The sequence below is a fragment of the Choloepus didactylus genome, chromosome 2 (genome assembly GCF_015220235.1).
Source record: "Choloepus didactylus isolate mChoDid1 chromosome 2, mChoDid1.pri, whole genome shotgun sequence".
Lineage (NCBI taxonomy): Eukaryota > Metazoa > Chordata > Mammalia > Pilosa > Megalonychidae > Choloepus > Choloepus didactylus.
The window spans coordinates 218,251,997-218,273,461 of NC_051308.1; the positions used below are offsets into that span (position 1 = coordinate 218,251,997).

Here is a 21,465-nt window from a genome sequence, read left to right on the forward strand (position 1 = left end):
GCGTGGGGATCCCCGTCCAGCCCCTCCTGGCCTTCTCCTGCCTGTGCCCCACTGCCCTCCCCTTTCCCTCCTCAGAGCCTCTGCGGGGACTGTGCCCAGGGGCAGATGGCCCGCCCAGTGTCCATCCTGGAGAAAGGAGAGAAGGGGGACCAGGGCATCCCCGGTGTGCCGGGCCTCGACAGCTGTGCCCGGGTAAGGAGACTGGGCTCGGGGCAGCTTGTTGCAGAGTGAGCTCCCTTTCCTTCCCCACCTGACAGAGCCTGTCATCGCCCTCCACAGTGCCTCACAGAGCGGGAGCGCCCCAGAGCCGAGGAGGCCCGCGTGAGTGGCCCTCATCCTGTCTTTGCCCCCTGCCCTGTGCCCCACGTGAAGGGTCCCTGGTGCTCACTCACCCTCTCCATCCTCACTCCAGGGAGACAACAACGAGGGAGAGCTAAACTGTGCCGGGAGCCCCGGGCTGCCTGGTCCTCCGGGACTGCCAGGCCAGAGAGGAGAAGAGGTAAGACTGGGGACCCTGCCAGCATCGGGCTGGGCCGGGAGGGTGCTGGTTCTCTTTGGAATCCTTACGTGACCTGGCGCCCCTTCCCCTGGCCTTACTGCTCTGCCCTCATCTGCCTCCCGGCACACTGGCCTCCTCACTGTTCCCCAGTCCACGCTCGCCCTCCCCCGGGCCCAGCTGCTCCTTCTACCAGGGACGCTCCTCCCTGTGGCTCTTCCCTTCCTTTCTTCAGCTCTTTGCTCAGATGTTACCCTCTCAGTCAGACCTGCCCCAACCACCTCTTCAAATTCGAAGCCCCCACCTCAACCCCAGAATTCCTGGCCCCCCTTCCTTGCATTTTACTCTTCACCGTCTGGACACACTGCGTGTTTACGTCACTCAGGAACCCTTGACGGGTATCTGCTGAGCACCAGCTTTGTGCCTGTGCCTGTTCTGTTTGCTACTGTCCCCCTCTCCCCCTAGAATGTCAGTGCCACGAGACAGGGAATTTCATCTGTTTTATTTTTTGCTGTGTCCCCAGCACCTGGATGAGTGCCTGGTACATAGGAGCTGCATAGTGCCTGGTACATAGTATTTGTTGAATGACTGAATGAACCAAATGAAAAGCCATTTTAACTCCATGGTCCTGCTTTGACACCCGCTGCCCTCTGCTGACTCCAGCTATGGGGAGCTGGGAGGACAGCCTGCTGAGACCCTGGGCTCTGTGGGTCCTGGGCCTCTTCATCCCGTTTCCCTTGGCTTCTTTTTCAGGGTCCGCCTGGCATGAGGGGCTCCCCAGGTCCCCCAGGCCCTATTGTAAGTATCTATGATTCCCTGGGGTCATAACCTCCAGATGCCATTCTGCTGCCTTGTCCCAGGAAGGTGGGCTGGGCAGAAAGAGGGAGCTTCTCCCTCCCACCACCGTACCCCTGGAACCAGCCTGCTCTGCCCATTGCCTGTGCTCCTGCCTAGGGGAGGGCCTCGGGTGTATCTTTGCCCCGTCCCTGCTGTGTTTGTTACAGTGGATCCAGGCTGCCAGGCTCACAGTCTCAGCAGCCAGGGGAACGTGCAGCTGCCTGGCCAGACCTCCACATGCTCCCGCGACACGAGTCCCCGCAGTGCCAGGGGCCAGGAGGGGACCCACCCTCCATACCCTGTAGGGCCATGCGTAGGTCAGGTCCACAAAGGCCAGGCCAGGAGCATGGACCCTGACGTCCTCTGTGGTGTTGACAGGGCAGGAAAGCAGAAGTGACAGGGAGAGTTGCAAATGCTTTCTCTGGAGGGAAGAAATGGCTGATGGGAGGCGCCTTAGGACGATTTCTATGGAGGGTGGAAGACAGAAATGGGTGTCCGTTCCAGCAAGGGCACCCGGTTAGACGCAGGGAGAACTTTTGGACACTGAGCATGGTTTCGCGTCTCTGCTGATGGCAGAGCCATTCTGCCTGGAGCATAGGGGAGGAGCAGATGTCTTCCGGGCCAAGATTTCAGCGAGTCTTTTTTCCAGCTGCATTGAAATATCCCCCTGACCTCCTCTGCCTGTGACCCCCAGACTGCCCCAGGGTTACCGTGCTCACGAGATGTGACCTGCCTGTTTCTCCCACCAGGGCCCCCCAGGTTTTCCTGGTGCTGTTGGCTCCCCTGGATTGCCTGTAAGAACCTAGCACTGCTCGGCCTCCCCTTCCCCTGCCAGCCAGGTCTCTGTGGCTTTTGTTCGTCTCCCCCTCCATCGTGCCTTCCATGTTTTTGTTGTCCCCCTTCAGGCACCGTAGCTAACGACACAGGTTCCCTGAGGTTCCAGGCTGACTTCTTTCCATTCCCCCCTCCCTCTTCTGCTTTCTTTCTCTAACCTTCTCTTTTCCACTAGCTTCTGCTTCCCTTCTCTCCCTGACCCACAATCCCATATCATTCCCTCTAAGCCTCCTGAGCTACTTTACCTTCTTATTTAAGCTGACGTCTCCAGGGATCTCTTTATTCCTCCCTTTCTCCCTTTTGCCCCCCACGTCTTCCACCTTTGGTGTTGACCGAAGATTTGCTGAAAGTAGTTCTTGGGGCCTGGCCGGGCACCTGGCACAGAGCCCGGCAGCGATGCCAGAGCTTTAGGGCTTCACGCTGCAGGCTGGCACGGGTTGGCTGCCCTGCTGCTTGGTGGGGCTGTCCAGAGGCCCCCCCAGGGATTTAAGGGCCACCCTGCCTGCACCTTTCCCATCATCCTAGAGGAAACTCTCGGCTTCCGCCTCCTCTTCCTTTCCTCCTCCTTGGCTCCAGTCCCAGTTTGCTCCAAAGCAGAGAACATGCGAGTAGCCAGTTGGGTTTCTGGGTGTCGCGAGGCCCTGCCCTTCTGTGCCCATTGCCTTGGCCTGCTCCTGCCAGGTGTCGTTAATTGCTCTGCCTCCGTCGTCGTCACAGGTGTGTTTCAGTCGCCCCCGTCCTCACTGTTGCTCCCTCCTGGGTCACGGACGCTAACCTCCTGTTTGTCAGATTTCGTGTTCCCGGGGCCTGGCTCCTCTCCTCCCAGGCCTGGTGGTGGAGGCCCAGGGGCCGGCCCTCGTCGTCGCAGCTCCATCTGTCCCCACGCCCTCATCTCTGGCCGGACTGTGTGTGTTTCTGCTTGCTTGGGTGAAGGGGCCATCTGTCCGTCTAGCCATCTGTCTTGGGTTGTGGAAAGGTTTGGGCGCCGTCTCTCGCGGGGGAAGGGGCAGGTGTGGGACTCCTCCTGGAGACGAATGGGCGAGGGCCAGGGCAGGTGTGAGGGGGCGGGGCTCTGGCTTTGATCGAAATCGATAGCCCCTCCCACCTGACAAGTGACGGGACTGCTCTGCAGGAAGCCCTCCCATGTCTCTCCCTTGACCCCTAAAAGAAGGTGATTTTGGTTTTTGGAGGGTGGCTTGGACAGGTAAGTGTCAAGGGTCTGGTGAAACATCTTGGTGGGGAGCATCCTCTGGGGGCCCCTCCCCTGCCATTCGTCCTCAGGAAGAGCACATGTTGTCACCCTCTTAAAGGTATACCCCCAAAAGTGACCATAATAGGTCACCTCAGTGACAGTCACCTGCCTGAGAGGTACCCTCGGAGAGTCAGCCACTTGGGGGCCATGCTCCTGAGAGGCACCCATATGTGGGGTTTACGCCTCTGACAGTCACCCTTCTGAGGCTCACCTCCTACAGTCACTTTGCCAGGGCCACCAGGGGCCACCAGTGACCTCCACTTTTGCCTAGAGAGGGAATCAGGGCTGCCGGGCCAGGGAAGGAGTTGGCCAGAGGGACTGCCTCCTCTGCAACTTCTCATGATTTTTCTCCCCTAGGGTCTTCAAGGAGAGCGAGGCCTCAGGGGCCTGACAGGAGACAAGGGGGAGCCGGTAAGAAGATGCTGGTGGGGAAGGAGATAGACCAAGGGCCCTGGGGAGTCTGGGGTTGGGCCACAGGAAGTGGAGGATGGGAGTCGGATTCCTTCTATTGAAACCCACTGCCCCTCAGCCCTGATTCCCTCTGTATGGGGTCTTTGTGCCCCCTCCGGATCTAATGGGGCCTATCCCCATGTGCCCTGGCTCCCCGTGAGGAGCAAACACGCCGTCACCCGTCCTCCACCAGTATACTGGGAGCTTTTCTCCTTCCCTCTTCCTGTGGCGTTCATCTTGCCCCTCCAGCCCCTCCTCCCTGGTCCTCACCGTCCTCTGCTGGTGGTCATGACCAAGGGGACCCGGGCTTAGGGAAATGGCCCAAGGCAGTGACTGTACCAGGTAGGTGGATGGGCACCTGTTGCAAGGCAGCTCCGGACCTTCTGGCTTTGGCCGCCTTCTTTCCCAGGGAGGCAGGAACAGAAATGCTGGGGGCTGCTCCAGCGTGCCTTCCTCTCCTTACAGGGTCCTCCAGGGCAACCTGGTTACCCAGGCGCCGTGGGCCCTCCAGGACTGCCTGTGAGTATGGGGATCCCGGCCCTGGGCCCCCCGTCAGCCTTGGGGCAGTGGTCAGGATAGGACTAGGCTTGGGCATCCACCAGCCAGCGCCCTCCAAGCCCACCTCCCACCTTTCCAAGCATTTCAGCCGATGCCTTCGCCAGGTCATCTGGGCAGCCCCCCTCTGTGGGTGGCTCAGCCACGCCACTCTGCCTTTGGGTACCCATTCCAGCCATTGTACACCAAGGGCCAGACTCTCAGAGCCCTCCCAGAGGCCTAGACACAGCCGGAACCGAAATCCGCCTCCTCCTGGAGGTGGGAGAGTTGGGGAGACAGTGCCGAGGCTCCACCCCCACCCGGGAGCCCGTGGGTGGGTGTGTCCCCGCCTTCCACTGAGGGCCACAGGTGGGCTCTGGGAGCCACTCTCCCCTCCCCCGGCTGCCTCCCTTGGTGCCATCTGCCTCTAAGTGCCAGTCTGTGAGCCAGCTGCAGTCTCCACCCCTCGCATTAGCGCCGTAGTGGGCAGGCCACGGGGCTAATTCTGCTCTCCCTCCGCTTGCTTGTCAGGGCATCAAGGGGGAGCGTGGCTACCCGGGGCCTGCGGGAGAGAAGGGAGAATCGGTGAGTCGCCGCTCAAGTGCGGGGGTGGGAGAAAGGGCTTCAAACCCGAGCTGTTCCCTGCCCTGCGGCAGCCTGGAGATTTTCCTAGCAGCCGGTGAAGGAGGAGACCGTGACCCCTGCTTCCCCTGCCCCCCTGAGTCGCTCCAGCTGCGTCTCAAGCAGCCAAGGCAGGCTGGTTGCTGCGGAGGCGGGAGCTTGAGGAGAATCCCAGTGGGTTTCAGGGAGACAGGCTGGGAAGGGGGGCCGGGGAGTCAGCTGGCAGAAGTCCTCCCCCTCCCCGCTGCTGGCAGGGGCGGGCCTGGGACTCTAGGCTGGGCTCCACGCGGCCTCCATCCCTGGAGGGGCCAGTGACTTTGGGAATGATCCCCCGAGGCTGCCCTGCTGGAGCTCGTGCTGAGCGTGGGAGCAGGATTGTTATTGGATGAGGTGACCGAGGCTCTGACGTGACTCAGCCAGAGTCCTGCAGCCGGCTAGTGGTGGTGCCTGGACTTGAACCCAAGCCTGTCTGGTGACAAACCTCACAATCCTCAGATCTGGGGTCAGCCAAACTGGGATCAGAGCCTTATCTTTCCTCCCTCACAAATCTCCACTGGGCCTCAGTGGGATTCAGCAAACCCCATCGCGCATTTATTCAATAACAACTCCTCGTGGGCCTGCTGGGGGTACCGTGGTGAACAAAACAGTTGTGTCCCTGCCCTTATGGAGTTCACATTCCAGTGGGGGAGGCAGCTAACAGGTGAATAAACAAATACATATAAATCATGAGAGCTAAGACCCGTGGAGGAAAAGAGCGCAGGAAGGGAGGGTGGGGAAGGCCTCTCTGAGGAGGTGGCGTTGAGCTGAGACCTGAATGGAATGAGGGAGGGAGCCACGGTTCTCTGTGCTGGGGGACCCCAGAGAGTGGACTGTGGCTGGGGGAACCACAGGAATGGCTCTGAGCCATGCGATGATTTAGTAAAGTTTCAAAAGACCTAGAGGGGCTGGGGAATGGTGGGCTTTGAGATAACGAAGGTCCAGGGTGTAGACATTCAGTGCATGTTCAGGGAAGAATGCAGTCTGGCCAGAGCAAAGCAGAAGACAAGAAAGGGAGCAACGTGACGTGGGAAAGGGTGGTTGGTGCCAGATTATAGAACAACTCAAAAAATAACATTGGTGGAGAGTGGTCTCCTCATTCAGTTGGTAAATGGGAGCCATGGACAGTTTTTGAGCCAGAGAGTGACATAATCAGAGCTGTGCTTGAGGAAGAGAAGATGGTAGCCATCTGCTCCCTGGTTTGGAGTGAGCCAGGAGGTGGTGAGACAGTTTGAAGGCTGGTTCACTTGTTCAGGAAAGAGGGGAGGCCCTGCCATCCCCTGCCTCTACTCTGTCCCCAGCCATGGCACTGTCCCTGCCCCATTCCACCCATACCCACTTACCCCAGCCAGAGGGTCCAATTCTGCTATGTGTCTGCAGGGCCCACCAGGATCTGAAGGCCTCCCAGGTCCCATAGGCCCAGCGGTGAGTGAGGGGGCAGGGGAGAGGAGGACATTGGGCCCCTGGTCCCAGTCCTGCACCTGGCTCTAGGGAAGAAAGATTGGGTTCCAACTGCTTTTTCTGTGTGGGTGACAGGGTCCCCGAGGAGAGCGAGGACCCCAAGGAAACTCGGGTGAGAAGGGTGACCAGGTGAGTAGGTGACAGTGACCTGCCAGGCCATCCTGACCATGGTGGATGGCTGGGTGGAGCCGGGGGGACAGGGGTCCTCTTTCCTGGTGGTCACCCTCACGTGCACAGGGGTGACCAGCTAGAGTCTCCCTGCCCTTAAGTCCCACCCCCTGCCTCCCCATCCCCAGCACATGCTAATGGTCTCTCTTGCCAGCATCTCAAGTGGAGCTACCTCCCAGCCCAGGCCCCAGGGGCTCGGGGCTGCCTCACTCTGTCATTTTTTCCATTTGGACCGCCAGGCAGGAGAGGGGGCGGCACAGCCAACTGTCCCTTGCTTCCTCCCATAGGGATTTCAAGGCCAGCCAGGCTTTCCAGGCCCACCGGTAAGTGAAGACACAAAGCTGGTTGTGTCTGATGTGGCCTGTCAGGGAGGGGCCAGCCTGACCAGACCAGGCTGGGATGAGGATGAGCCTGGGAAGGGAGGGAAGAGGCAGGGGAGGATGGCCCGGGTGGCCAGGCCCGATTCCAGGAGCCGGGGCCTTGGGAGCAGGGCCTCCTGGGTGGGCCCCAGCCCAGTGGCGGGGGGAGCCAGACCTATTGCTCTGGGTGGGTGTTTCTAAGGAATCGAAACATACTGCATTACAGCAGTGTAACACAAACAGGAGGAGGAAAGAAGGGGAGCTGCCTCTCCAGCCCCCCTTTCACTCCCACCTGTTCCTCTGTTGATATAGGGTCCCCCTGGATTCCCAGGCAAAGCTGGAGCACCTGGCCCACCCGGTCCCCAGGCGGAGAAGGTAAGCAGGACCCCAAGCTGGCAAAAGTGCGCTGATCTAAGCCACGCAGCCCCCACTCCTCATCCCTACCCCAGGCCTTTGGGAAATGCAAAGATCTCCAAGCTGGGCCAGCAACTGCGGGATGGCTACAGGGGCCCGGCAGAGGAGTGGGCTCCAAGGGATGGGAGCCGGTCCCAAGGAACCTACCAGCCTCTGTGACCTGATGTCCTGGCCTGTGGGGAGAGGGGAGAAGGCAGGGAGGGTGGGTGGGGAGGAGGACCAGGGGATAGTGAGGGGCTGCCTCATCTTCTCTGCCCCTGGGTCTGGCTTGATACACTTTGGAAATGGGGCTTGGCTTTGGTTCGAGGGCTAACATCTCCGTCTCAGCCTAACTTCTGGGATCCCCGGATTCGATGGGTGGGGAGGGGGTAAGGGGCCCCCAAGACTAATTTCAGAGCTTGAGGTGGGGTAGAGGTGGGGGACCATGGCCCAGATGAAAGGGCAGGAGGCCTGTAGCCTGGTGGGAAGTCTCTCTGCTCTAAAGCACACACAGCACCACGCCTCAGAGCTGGCAGGGACCAGGAAGAAGGGCCATCCTGCTTTAACTTCTCACTGAGGCCGGGGGAGGGTGTAGCAGAGTGGCCCAGGGGCTCACAGTGTTAGCAGCAGAGCTGAGACTTTCCCTCCCAGCCCAGGAGGGCCCTGCAACCCCTTGCTGCCTCCCTTCCCTGTGGGAGGGGCATTCTCATCCCGCCCTGAGGGAAGCCCCCGCTGGCTGGAGCTGGCTGTGCTGCAGGAAGCCAGCTGGCTCTGCGTCTCAGGGCTGCCTGCTCTCCTTAGGCCGGTCATTGTGGAGAATCCCAAACATCTGGCCAGTGGTTCTCCGCCCTGGCTCCCAGTGGGGGCCGTTTCCCAGGGTTGTGCTGACCCCTCCTGGTGGCTGGGGGCATTGCAATGACCCCCTCGTCCCCCAAGCTCTTTCCCTGCTCTGCTGGGTCTTGGGTCTCTATTCTCTTTCCCTCCTCCTGCCATCCCCGCTCTCCCTATTGCTGGGCAGTCACCCTCCCTCCACCGGGGAGCTGCAGCGGCCCTCTTCGCCGGCCTGCGCCCACCCCTATCTCCGGTAAACATTCTTATCTACACTTCAGTTCTCATCACTCCTCTGCCTTGAATCTTTAGTAGCTCCGAGTGCCTGCAGCGGTGGTTTTCAGGCTTTATTCTGTAGTCCTGAGCTCTTCCTTCACAAAGAATCACAAGCAAAAACCCAATCTGTAATTCAGAATCAAGTGGAGCTGCTCTGGCTAAGGCAAGGGGGGGGGGTCCTGGAGTCCCACCCTCTGGGCCCCCACTTCGTGCCCTCAGCACAGAGGTTTCTCCAGGAACCCCCATGGCCCCGAGAAGTACAGTTTGAAAACTGAGTTTTCTTGGCATTCTGGGCCCTCCCAAGTCAGGCTCCAACTCTTCCAGCCTCTCCTCCCCCCACGCGGGCTCCCCATCTTATACCTCCCCCCACCCCAATACTCTGGGGGGACCAGGCATGTTACTACTTCCGAACCTTTATCCTTTCTCTGCATTCTCTCTGGCATGCCTTTTTCTGTACCATCTGCCTAAATCCCAGGCATCCTTCAGGGTCTGGGGGCACTTCTGTGACTCTTTCCCTGTCCCCCAGGCAGAGGGAAGTGCCCCCTCTCTGAACTCCCCCAGCCCTCATTCCCACAGAGCATGTGGCCTGTCACATTGCCCTTGGTGGCCATGGGCCTGTGACCCTCACGGATTGTGAGCTCCTTGATGGCAGAGGTCACCCTTTACTCATCTTGGGGACATCAATGCCCATTTAGGGCCTAGCACGTTGTTGGAACTGATGCCTTCAGTTCAGCACACATCCCTGAGCACTGGCCACACCAGCTCCTGGTTTAGCCCTGAAGAAGACACTGGACCAAGTGGGCTCTGCCTCTTCCTCGTGGAGCAGGGAGGGAAGGGGGAACATTTGCAGTGGAAGATAGATCCTCTTGGGGGGTAGTTGTGGAATCTACCAGGGCAGACTAGTATTAGAAGCCAGCTGTCCTGAACTCCAGTAGTCACCAGGTCCCCCTGGTCTAGGACCTAGACCTCAGGGGGGCAAGGCCCTGCTGACCATTGCGGGGGCTGGTTTCCAGGGCAGTGAGGGGATTCGCGGCCCATCAGGCATGCCTGGTCCCCCTGGGCCACCAGGACCTCCCGGCATTCAGGTGAGTATTGGTCCTCTTAGCCTGGTGGACCTGTGGGGTGTGTGTGCGCGTGCATGTGCATGCATGTGTGTATGTTTGCTAGCACTGGGAGCTGGCTGAGGGTGGGCTGGAGGGAGTCGAGGGGCTGGGTCAGTCTTCGGGCCCCCTGGGACTCCAGCTTAGGCCTGCAGGAATGCCTTTCTCCTGCTTCCAGGGCCCCACTGGACTGGATGGTCTGGATGGGAAGGACGGCAAGCCTGGCTTGAGGGTGAGATGATGGGCTGGGAGGGCACTCCTTTTTTCTTCTTTCTTCTCTGGGAGCCAAAGTCAAGGGAACCCTGATGAAGGGAACTGAAATGTTCCCCACCTCTGTCAAGGGGCACCCATGCCTTCCCTTGGTCTGTCTCCTACTGCACCCCAACTCTTTGGTGGCAGAAGAGCCCCTTGGCTTCTCAGTCCTTCTGGTAGCCTAACTGGTTGGACGTACTGGGTCTCAGCGAAGGTAGGACAGGAAGGGAATTAATTTATATACAGAAACTTAGGCAGCTAGAGAAATTAGGCTGAGTTCCAGAAAGAATCAGGCTACAGACATAGAAGAAGTTGAGCAACCCTTTGCATCTTGGGTTTGGTTTTGCTGGGGAATCTGAAAGGAATGGGGCCATGGCAAAGGGCAAGGCATCAAGTTCAACCTCCTTCTGTACTCAGAAGAAGGAAAGGTAAGGCCCAGAGAGGAGCCAGGGTTTACCCAGGGTCCACAGTCAGGGGCTGAGCCAGACTTGGATTCTTCCCCTTGCCCCATGTGACATTCCCTCCATCCCAGGGAAGCTGGGGGAAGAGGGGCTGGAGAAAGGAAAAGACGGTGGTGAATGGGTTGGATTCAGGCTTGGCAAGACTTCTGCTTCAGTGCCCTGGTCTCTTTTTCTAGGGGGACCCCGGTCCTGCTGGACCCCCCGGAATCATGGGACCCCCGGTAAGTTGAACTGCAGAAAGGAGTGGGAGCTCCATGGTCCTGAAGACTGAGCAAGTAGCAGGCTCTGCCTGGGTGGGTGGGCAACTAAAATCTCGATTCTCCGTGGCCACCATGTTGTATCTTTGGACTGGTTTGACTTATTTAACGTAAGGAGTGGGAAGAGGCCTCTGGTTGAGGCAAGGGGCAGACAAGCATGACAGCTTCCTGCTTTTTCTTCCAGGGTTTCAAAGGGAAAACAGGACATCCTGGCCTCCCAGGACCTAAGGTAAGGGCCTGGTAACTTCTTTTTCTTTGAACAGTTTTATTCACACACCGTGCAATCCATCCTAAGTGTACAACCAATGCCTGTTGTTACGAACACATAATTATGCATCCACCACCACAATCAATATGAGAACATTCTCATTTCTTCCAAAAAAGAATCCCATACCCCTTATATCCCGCTGTTATTGACATTTAGCTTTGGTATAGTGCCTTTGTTACAATTAATCAAAGAATATTACAATGTTACTGTTAATTATAGACCTTAGTTTGCATTAATTGTATTTTTTTCCTTATACCACCCTATTATTAACACCTTGTAATAGTGACAACTTTTGTTCTAGTTCATGTAAGAACAGTCTTATATTTATATTAACCACTCTCATCAGCCACTCTAGGTTTCACTAAGTTATACGGTCCCAGGTTTTATCCTCTGGCTTTCTTTCTGATGACATACATGACCCTAGCCTTCCTCTTTCTTTATTTTTAGGTTTCACCTAACACTACACATACCACACTCAGCTTTGTTACTTACACTTACAGTATTGTGCTACCATCACACAGTATTGTGCTGTCCATTTCCGAACCTTTACAATCAACCTTATTAAACACTCTGTACTCCTTAAGCATCAATTGCCCAATTGCTGCCCTCTTTCTATCTCCTGATAACCTCTGTTCTCAACTTTAACTCCGAGTTTGCTCGTTATAGTTAGCTCGAATTAGTGAGACCATACATTATTTGTCCTTTTGTTTCTGGCCTATTTTGCTCAACATAATGTCCTCAAAATTCATCCACGTTGTTGCACGCATCATGACGTCATTCCTTCGTACAGCTCTGTAATATTCCATCGTATGTACATACCGCAGTTTATCTACTCATCAGCTGATGGACATTTGGGCTGTTTCCATCTATTGAGAGCCTGGTAATGTCTGCCAAGCAGGTTTTCTCTGCTCTCCTTGAGACCTGACTCAAGGCATGGCAGCTTTGTCTAGGTAGAGGTGACCCCTGACCCCTGGCTGACGTGACAATGCCGCATCCAAGCCACCAGAGGCCACCAGTGCCTGGCGGAAGCCCTGGTCAGGGCTTCTCCATCCACCAGCCTGAGGGCATCAGAACCCGGGCAGGTGGCAGGGCCCCTGTGGGGTTGAGTGGAGTGGGGTGGATTGCCAAGTAGAGGCTTGGTGGGCTCCAATTCTCTCTCTCTCTTCCAGGGTGACTGTGGCAAACCGGGTCCCCCTGGCAGCAGTGGCCGGCCTGGAGCGGAGGTAATGGCCTGGGGCTCACATAGGCTACCTTTGGACAACCTTTGGGTTCTGCTGAGTCTGGGATGCAGCGGCTTCTTCCTGCTCACCGGCAAAGTAGTCACCTTCTCCCCTTGCCCTTCTGGGAGAGGTTTCGCTGAATACTACAATCTTGAACATTCTCCCCCTCTTACGGCTCCCTTCCCTAGAGGCTGTTGGGTCACCAGCCTTGAAGGGCAGAGCCTGGCTTCCTTGGATTGGGGGCTCCACTTTCTTTATCCAACAATACTCACTGGGCAGGGCTGGTCCCTCAGGCTCTGGAAGGCAGGGATCTGAGGCCGGGCTTGGCCGGTGGTTTTCCCACCTGCTCCACTCAGCCCCCTCACCTCACAGCCATGTGTGTGTGTAATCTGTTTTTGTCTCATTTCTTCTTTTTTCTGGCTCCTGCAGGGTGAGCCTGGTGCCATGGGACCCCAGGGAAGACCCGGTCCACCTGGCCATCTTGTGAGTTAAACCATTTTCATCTCTTCCTCTGTGAGGTTAGGATTCGGCTGGGGCAGGATGGTGACGGGCAAGCTGGTGATGAAAGAACTGACCATAGGAGGAGCAGGGCCGGCCTTGTAAGGGGCTCCCAGTGGTTTCCAGGCCTTTCACCGTGTTCAAACAAAGGTCATCCAATTATGCAACCAGTGTTTATCAAGCACTGTCCCATCCCAGGCCTGGTCCAGGTATTGGGGCCACAGCAGTGAACATGAGAGACAAGGTCCCCTGATCTACCAAGCCTTTGTGCAGTCACAACAGACAAAAAAATTAATGTGAAAAGCATCCAGCAATGATATGAGGTGACAGGTGGGCACTGGGAAGGAGAAGTGACATTTGAGCTGAGAAGGAGCTAGCTATAGACAGACCTGGGGGAGAGTGTTCCAGGCCCAGGGAGCAGCTGGCACAAGAGCCCAAGGTGGGGAGGGGCACGGCGCCAGCCTGGTGGGTCTGAGGAAGGTCAGCGTGGCTGGGGTGTAGTGCCAGGAGGGCGTGCCGGGAAGGGGAAGGTGAGCTTAAATAGAAGGACATGGGGCCAGAGGGCCCAGGAGGCCTGGCCAGGAGTTTGGGGAAGGGTGAGCACAGGGAAGCAGGGCTATCAACCAGGGGGCTTCTTCAGCAGGGGTGGATGGTTGTAGCAGAGAGGGGGAAGTGTGGGCAGATTTGGTGTGTTTGGAGGTAGAGGACTCGTGATTACCTGGGGAGGGGGCTGCCAGAGGGAGGGAGAGAGGGACGGAGGGTGACTCCTGCATTTGGCTTGAGCCACTGGGTAAGTAGGTGCAGAATTTACCAAGACAGGGCGACTTGGAGAAGACATTTATTAAGCAATAACATTGACATCAGTAACATAGACAACTGCCAACCAGTGCCGTTAATCGGTTGGACCATGCCAAGCTGAGAGGGTTCCAGCTGAAAGCAAATGCACGGTGTTTTCTTGCAGCCCTATTGTGGCTGGCTGTGAAATTTTCAGGAGGCTTTTTGAAATGTTAAAATAATTCATGACCAAAAAAAAATGTAATGTTCAGATCCCCATCATGTTTTTATGGCTCTAAAGAGGTTCAGGGGTCCTTGACTGGGAACCCCAGGTCTAGCCCGGTCCCTTCACATTACAGGTGAAGGGAGAGTGTGATGTGTCCAGGGGTCCACACTGAATCGGGTCCTCACTGGAGACTTACAGGGACCTGGAGGCCTGGGTGGCCCTGGGTTGCCCCTCTCCCATCCACATGTCCAGCTCAGCTGCTCAGCTGTGTGCCCCAGTGCTGGACATTTCTACCCCGAGAGACTTGAGATGAGCAGAACAGAGTCCGTGGACTCTGGAACTTTCAGTCCGGGTTGGGGGAAGTGCTTTGGAGGGAACCGAGTACCCTGGGGTGCAGAGATGGTGCCACCTCTGACCAGGGAGAGCTGTGCCTCAAAGGCCAGGATGTGACCATCAGAGGTGGGGGAGACATTTCAGACACAGCCCTCACCAGGCCAGGAGGGAGCCCTCCTGGGGGGTTTGGCGAACAACAAGGAGTCCCTGTGCACTCAAGTGATGGGGTATGGCAGGAGACCAGGGCGAGGGTCCGAGTGCCAAGCCACGGAGTTTATCCGTGTGGATGTTGGGGTGGGAGCTGGGCCCCTGCCCCTCCCGCCCCTGCTATGCAGCCCCCTGGCTCCTACTTGTTACTCCCCCCACAGAACAGGAAGGGAGTGGAGCAGCCTCCAGAGAAGCGGGAGGCTCAGGAGACCCCAGGCCCACATAGTAGCTCCCTCAGGCCTCAGCCCTCTGTACTTGGCCTCGGTGGGCGGCTCTCAGATCATCCCCTCAGGTTGCCCTGGCTGCCTCACTGGGTATGAGGTAGGAGTGAGGGTCTTTATTGGAACTCTGGGCACAAATCTTCTGGCAAAAGCTTAGGCACAGGACTAGAAGAGAAGAAAAGGTTTAAGGACAAGAATGAAACTGCAGAAATTGAGGGCTGACTGGGAGGAAGGCCTCTTGTGTCAGCCCCTCTCTGCCTCCCCAGAGGCCTTATTACCGGCATCTCTTGACATTCCACTGACTCATCACTCTTTAGGGGCCACCAGGACCTCCAGGTCAGCCAGGTCCGGCTGGGATCTCTGCAGTGGTGAGTGACATGCTGCCCTCGCCCCTCCCTCCCAGGGACTTTGCCCAGCTTAGCTGTGGGCTCCTTCGGTGGGGGGGGGGGGGGGGCTAAGGGATTGAGAACGGTTTGCCCCCATTCTCCTCCTTCTTCCCTGGTGTCAGCCTCTCTTCAGACAGGGCAGGAGGCCATCCTAGGGCCCTGCTGCAAGACTACACAGCACAACCTCCCACCATGGGTTCTGGGAGGCGGGACATGGTGCCTGGTGCATGATGGGATGTCTGCCTCTAGCTACATGGGGGTCCACCCCACTGCCTCACCTCCCCTCTCATCATCTTCCCTTCTCTCCTCTAGGGCCTGAAAGGAGACAGGGGAGCCACTGGAGAAAGAGGCCTTGTAGGCCTTCCAGGCCAGCCCGGCCCACCCGGACACCCTGGCCCCCCGGTAAGGCCCTACCATCCATGGCCCAGCCCCATAGGGAAAGGTCAGTTGGCTTTGCCAGTTGAGCTCAGCACTGCCAATCTGGGCTCTCCAGAGAAGGAGAGGCTGTTAGCATGGCAAGATGGCAGGTTGGAGCTTATGCCTGAGGATCACAATATTTGGAAGAAGAGACAAGTCCTGCAAGTCAGTGCTGTGCCAATTGCACACAAGGTCACTGCCTCTGATGACAGACCAATACCAGCCCTCAGCTGGGTGCTGGACAGAGGAGACTTGGTCCCTGTTCTGCTCCTGCCCCTTCACTTGGGGAGCTTGTTGGTAACCACAGAAAATCTTCGTAAATGTCAGCAACAAGACATTGCAGTACTGTTGCTGTAGCTTTCTCAGCTCCCCAGAAACCACTCCTTGGTCTTGGCTAATGTTTAATATTCACAGCTGCAATATATTGTCAGTGGCCATGTGCTAGATGGTGAACTAAGTGCTCAATGTACATTTTGCCACTTAATCTCTACTGCAACCCTGTTTAGTGGGTCTGGTTGTCCTGTTTTACAGATGAGGCAACTGAGGTTCAGCAAAGTTAAGTAGGTTGCTCAGTTACACAGCTAGTGAGTGGAAGAGCTGGGACTTGATCCCCAGCCTGCCTGATTCCAGACTTTGTGTCCCGAGTCACAGAGCAATGTGACCTCTTTCAAACGTTCCTGATCAGTGAACCACATCAGGTGGAAATGATGGAGGTCTCAGGGCTGAGAAGTTTCCTGGAAGAGCTGAGGCAGGGTCCTGGGTCTCCTAGACCTCAGGTCAGGGCTTTCCACCAAAACAGACTGTCTCTGGGGGAGCAGTAGTAATGGCTGTGGTCCCTGCCTGCCCCTGGAGCTGGTGGCCTGGGATGGGGTGAATGGCTGCAGCTGGGGCGGGGGGAAGTCATTCAGCCATCTGCTAGGAGCTCCGCCACTCGCACTTCTTCAGATTCCTGCCAAGGACCCCAGGTAGGTCCCTGGACCCTCCTCCCTCTGTGATTGCAGGCTGGGATGAATTTACCACTCGCGTGCAATCACAGATACCTCCTTCCCAGCATCCCAGCAGGAGGGAGCTGGGCCAGGGAGGCAGACTCTCCTGTCCTGGGGAGGGAGTGGTTCAGGCTCACCCTGGCGGATCTCAGAGACCTCACAGGAGGACAGAGGCACAGCTCTTGCATTCACTCAGCAAAAACATTTAGCAGATAGCAAAGCCAGGAAGTGTGTGAGGATCTAAGAAAGAGCAAGGCAGGCACGGTGCGCTCTTCTCTCAGAGAGTTCAGAGTCAGGACGTCCAGGGTCTCAGTCTGGGACTTGGGGACCAGGCTGGGGTGTAAGGTGGGGCTAGAGGTGCGAGACTTAGTTTCCATGGGCCATGCCCAGAGTGTCAGAGGGTGGGGGCTGGAGGACCATGGGTTCTTGGTGGGCCAGGGAGCTCGGCATGCTCAGTGGGCCAGGCAAGGCATGTGAGGCCAAGCTGGGTTGGAGCTCATCATGTCTCCCATTGCTCTCCACCTCCAGGGTGAACCAGGCATGGATGGGGCAGCTGGCAAAGAGGTACTGTGGTGCTGGGCTTCTCCTTTTCCCCTAAGGATGCTTCTTGTTGCTCTTGCTTCATCCTGGCCCCTGTTTGTTCAGTAAACTTTCCCCGTATGCACCCTCTCTCTAGGCAGATACACAAGGAACTGGTAATCCTTGCTGCTCTGGAGAGAGAAACTGGGGACTAGGGAACAAGGATGGGAACAAGACTTATTTTCATTGTTTCCTTTTTCCATGTGCCCAGTCAGAGTCTATAATAATAATAAACCCCAAATCAACATTTCCCGGGCACCAGCTCTTGCCAGGCCCATCACTTGCCACATTCTGGCCCTTTCCTTCTGACTTCTCACCTCCCTTCTTCTGTGACGAGGAACCCTGCCACCATGACCAAACGAAGCCGTGACCCAGAGGATGTCATTCTCCTTCCAGGCTTTCCAGCCCTCTCTTGGCAGGAAGGCTGTTGTCCTTTCTCATAGTCACAGTCTGGGGACCTAAGGCCATGGAGGGTGGTCCCTTCACTGCACCTCCCTTCCTCATACGGCTCAGGGATACTGCCTGTACTTGACCCCTGCCTTTTTCTCTCCTTTTCTAGGGACCACCAGGAAAACAGGGACTCTATGGACTTCCTGGTACAAAGGTGAGTGGCCACTGGCTGGGTTTGAGAAGAGACGCTCATGAATCCATGAAGCCCAGCTCCCAGCTCTGACTTTAGCTACAGAAAGAGGACATGGGAAGGCCAAGGAGGGGGAGGTGCTTGGAACAAACTTATCTCTGAAAAATTCCCATATGAGGCTCTTTCAGGGTTCTTAACTGTGGTTGGGGAAATGGGAATCTCGTTTATTCACTCATTGATTGATTGATTGATTGGTTCATTCTTTTATTCTTCAAGGATCTGCTTGATCTTGCTTATATTCCAAGCTCTCTGTCCTGGCCTTGGGTAAACAGGCAGAGGTCCTAAAACAGTAGGTGTTTACTGCAGTCTAGTCTCAGTTATACTAGAGTGTGTTGAGTTTTACAGAAGAGGATTCTGAGGGGAGGAGCCCCCAGTTGGCCAGGGGAGTCAGGGAGGCTGCATGAAGAACAAGATCATTTCAGCCAAGTGGGAGGAGTGCACTGAGTAGAGAAGTGGGAGAGAGTATTCCAGGCACGGGAACTGCTTGTACGAAGGCAGGGAGGACTAAGACAGCATGGCAGAATCAGCAAATGAAATCCAACAAATGAAATCCAGGGAGGTATGACTGGAGGTGTAAGTGCAGGAAGATGATCCTGGAGAAGGTATGGCAGGACCGCATCTTGATGGTCTTGGATATCTGATCAAGGAGTTAGGCCTTTATCCCGAGGGCAGCTGGGAGGCATCAGAATTTCTAGGCAGAGAGTAACATAATGAGAGCTGTCTTCTAGAAAGACCACTGTGGGGGCAGGGTGGAGGGTGAATTGCGGGAGGAGAGTGAGGCAGAGTGACCTGTCAGGATGCTGTAACCACAGTCCAGAGGGAGATGCTGTGGGCACGGTGGGCTGACAGCAAGGAAGGGGCAGATGGCTGAGACATCATGAAGGAGGTTTGACAACACTTGGCAGTGCTGGACTGTGACTTCCTGTCCTTGTAGGGCGATGTGGGACCTGCAGGACAGAAGGGCCAGGCAGGAGAGAAGGGGAGAGCTGGCATGCCTGGGGGACCTGGCAAGAGTGGCTCCATGGGGCCTGTGGGGCCACCGGGTCCCGCTGGAGAGAGAGGCCACCCTGGATCTCCGGGGCCTGCGGGGAGCCCTGGATTGCCTGGTGTTCCAGGCTCCATGGTAAGGAGGATGGCTGGCAGCCGGGGCACTGCCCCAAGGAGCCAGCAGGTGGGGGGGAGCATGGACCATTTCAGGAGGTTTGCCGGCGTTCACGGGGAAAGAGTGCGATCCTCCATTCAGCGGTTCTTGAATGTGTATGGAGGGTGGGGGCATTAGGAAACCCTCTCCCCAGAGAAATGCACATATGCACAAAATGTTTTGTACCATTTCGGGAGGGTTAGGACTTTAGAGTAAGAATCTCTGGGAGGCTCCTGGCACCTTGCCACCCTCCTCATCCTTTATTTCCATAGATATCTGTTCCCTGGAGAAAGCGCCAGGCTTGGAAGTATAATTGAGAGAGGTTTTCTCCTTTTTCCTCAGGGAGACTTGGTGAATTATGATGAAATCAAGAGGTTCATCCGACAAGAGATCATTAAAATGTTTGATGGTAATTGGCAGCCGGCTGGGTGGCAGTGGGTGCTGCTTGCCCTTCCCAGCTGCTTTTCCACCCTCTGCTGGCCTCCTTTTCCTCAAAGTTCCATGTCCTCCCCACTCCAACCCCCACACACATACTTAATGGCTTGGGGCTGACTGGCCTCTGTTCAGTTATACTTCAGACCTTCCCTGTTAGCTGCTTGTTCAGAGATAAAATGATCCCCTCCTGCCCTCCCCAAGCCCCCACTTGAGCAAAGCAGACAGACAAGTAAAGTGATATCAAACGAGGCAGCAGTATGTGATCTTTAGAGAGCCAAGCAGCAACTGTAAGATGGTCGGTGTCTTTTAAAAAGCTTCTTGCCCCTGTTTTCTGCTTGTAAGATCATCTGCTCATTTGTTGACCCTACATCGAGGCGCTTGGGACTGGGGACACCCTGCTGGGGGGAGCCTGGACCCCATCCTGAGGGGCTAGGCATCGAGCTTGGGAAGCAGACCTCGAATGCCAGGCAAGGGTCCGGACTTGGTCCTGAAGCCAGTGGTCATCCACTGAAGGGCGTTCGAGAAGAAAGATGCCGTAAACGACCTGTGCTTCAGAGAGGTCACCGCGCAGAGCCGGCTGGAGGCGAGGGCCCGGAGCCGATGGAGGAGGTGGATCGCATGCCCTCGGGCTGACTCCCACTGAAGAAAGGCTGTTTTGCCCTCTAGGCTGGCAGCCCGTCTGCAGCATCTGCAGTCATTCTGGGCCCCTTGGGGTCACCCTGTGACCTGCCCTTGCCCTTTCTTGCAGAGAGGATGGCCTACTACACCTCTAGGATGCAGTTCCCCGTGGAGATGGCGGCGGCTCCAGGACGGCCAGGGCTCCCAGGGAAGGACGGTTCTCCCGGCCGGCCAGGTGCCCCAGGATCACCTGGGCTCCCCGGACAGATAGGCAGAGAAGGACGGCAGGGCGTGCCAGGAATGAGAGGTAGCTCTGTCCTCTGGATCCCTGAGGGGCACACAGAGCTCTTTGGGCAGGCGTGAGCCTTACATGAGGTCTGTTGTGAATATGGTGTGTTGTGTATGGGTTTCAAATAATCCGTCTGGGAGGTATCTTTTTCTACCCAGGGATAGGACTTATTTTATTTTATTTCTCTTGTCCCAGGACTGCCCGGGACCAAAGGTGAAAAGGGAGACATTGGCGTTGGCATCGCAGGGGAAAGTGGTCTCCCCGGCCCCCCAGGTAGGAAAAGCCAGCCCCTGACACGATGACTTCAGAGCAGCAGAGACCCCCTTTCTTTAGGTATTTTTCTACCACACAATTGTGTACAACCCCAAATGACGACAGGCCAATCAACCAACATTTATAGTAATACTCATGCTTGCCCAACACTCTCCTAGGGCCTGGGGCAGCAGGGGACAGGGGAAGAAAAGTGGAAGACATTCCCTGCCTTCAAGTCCTCAGCTGTGCTAGCATGACACAGTGGAAGAGAGCAGGATGTGTTGGGGGCCAGGGGATATGAGTTCAAGTCCTCCTCCACCTCTTTCTGGCTGCATAACCTTGAGGAGGTCATGTAACCCCTCAGAGGTGCTCTCTAAGACACATGCTTGGCTGTATACCTAAAAAAGATGACCAAAGCGGATGACCTGGCTGTGCCACCCAGCTTCACCACCTACCAGAGAGGCAGCTCTCTGAGCCTGTGTCCTCACCGACCAAATGAGTTGATCGCTCCTTTCTCAAGGAATTGTTGTGAAGATTTAAAAAAATACTCTATGAAAAGCAGGCACAGGGAAGATCTCAATAATACAAGCTAGTGGTATTGTTCTTGGGAAATTAATGGGAAGACCAAATCAGGTTTCCATGAAAACACCTTGTAACCTGAGAAATATTTCTCAGAGGTATGGTGTTATTTGTCATGACCATTCCTTCTTCTTTCTTTATGATTTGGGCCTCCTGACTTTCCTTTTCTGACTCTTTCTTCCCTAGGTCCACAAGGTCCTCCAGGATATGGCAAGATTGGCCCAACTGGACCCATGGGCCAGCAAGGCATTCCCGGCATCCCTGGCCCCCCAGGCCCCACGGGCCAGCCAGGCAAGACTGGCCACTGCAGCCCCTCCGACTGCTTTGGGGCCATGCCAATGGAGGAGCAGTACCCGCCCATGAAGAACATGAAGGGGCCTTTTGGCTGAAATAACCATCTGCTGTCAGATGAAGGACTCCACTGGGAACAAATGGCCAAAGCTTTCAGGACTCTGTGATGGATTGTGAATGTTTGTTTGTCTGTCTGTTTGTTTTTTTTTAATTACTGTTAATATTTTTTTAACAATTAAAAAAAGAAACAAAAACTATCTGTAATCCCACTCCCAGTGGTGTTCCTTTGGTGCTGCAGCCATTTTGCATCTCCTTTTGTCATTTGGTCCGGGGTCAAGAAAGGGCATTTCCCCCCTCTGTGGTCAGCCATGAAGTCGTGGGCAGGTTGGAAGACTCCCACTACCAGTTTATAAAGGCCCCTCCCTATTTGCTTCCCTAAAGAAACCAGCGTTTAGAACCCTGCCCACCCCCTGCCCACCCTCTCCACTTC

General features: G+C 56.2%; 1 protein-coding gene across 7 annotated transcripts in view; it reads left to right on the forward strand.

Moving 5' to 3' along the window:
* Nucleotides 1-21,232, forward strand: part of COL16A1 (collagen type XVI alpha 1 chain) — a 51,335-nt gene extending 30,103 nt beyond the window's left edge. For 5 of the 7 annotated variants that reach the window (XM_037827894.1, XM_037827897.1, XM_037827901.1 and 2 more), the window contains 27 exons: nt 76-192; nt 280-321; nt 413-499; nt 1,250-1,294; nt 2,083-2,127; nt 3,777-3,830; nt 4,335-4,388; nt 4,935-4,988; nt 6,441-6,485; nt 6,597-6,650; nt 6,977-7,012; nt 7,361-7,423; nt 9,559-9,630; nt 9,824-9,877; nt 10,535-10,579; nt 10,800-10,844; nt 12,053-12,106; nt 12,533-12,586; nt 14,680-14,730; nt 15,061-15,150; nt 16,680-16,715; nt 17,290-17,334; nt 18,305-18,493; nt 18,854-18,920; nt 19,695-19,871; nt 20,049-20,126; nt 20,871-21,232. In XM_037827894.1, coding sequence (XP_037683822.1) covers nt 76-192; nt 280-321; nt 413-499; nt 1,250-1,294; nt 2,083-2,127; nt 3,777-3,830; nt 4,335-4,388; nt 4,935-4,988; nt 6,441-6,485; nt 6,597-6,650; nt 6,977-7,012; nt 7,361-7,423; nt 9,559-9,630; nt 9,824-9,877; nt 10,535-10,579; nt 10,800-10,844; nt 12,053-12,106; nt 12,533-12,586; nt 14,680-14,730; nt 15,061-15,150; nt 16,680-16,715; nt 17,290-17,334; nt 18,305-18,493; nt 18,854-18,920; nt 19,695-19,871; nt 20,049-20,126; nt 20,871-21,073 — 1,956 coding nt within the window. In that variant the 3' untranslated portion in view covers nt 21,074-21,232. The remainder of the gene's footprint in view (nt 1-75; nt 193-279; nt 322-412; nt 500-1,249; nt 1,295-2,082; nt 2,128-3,776; nt 3,831-4,334; nt 4,389-4,934; nt 4,989-6,440; nt 6,486-6,596; nt 6,651-6,976; nt 7,013-7,360; nt 7,424-9,558; nt 9,631-9,823; nt 9,878-10,534; nt 10,580-10,799; nt 10,845-12,052; nt 12,107-12,532; nt 12,587-14,679; nt 14,731-15,060; nt 15,151-16,679; nt 16,716-17,289; nt 17,335-18,304; nt 18,494-18,853; nt 18,921-19,694; nt 19,872-20,048; nt 20,127-20,870) is intronic. The other 2 variants (XM_037827896.1, XM_037827899.1) reach the window with 1 other exon arrangement.
* Nucleotides 21,233-21,465: the final 233 nt, after the last annotated feature.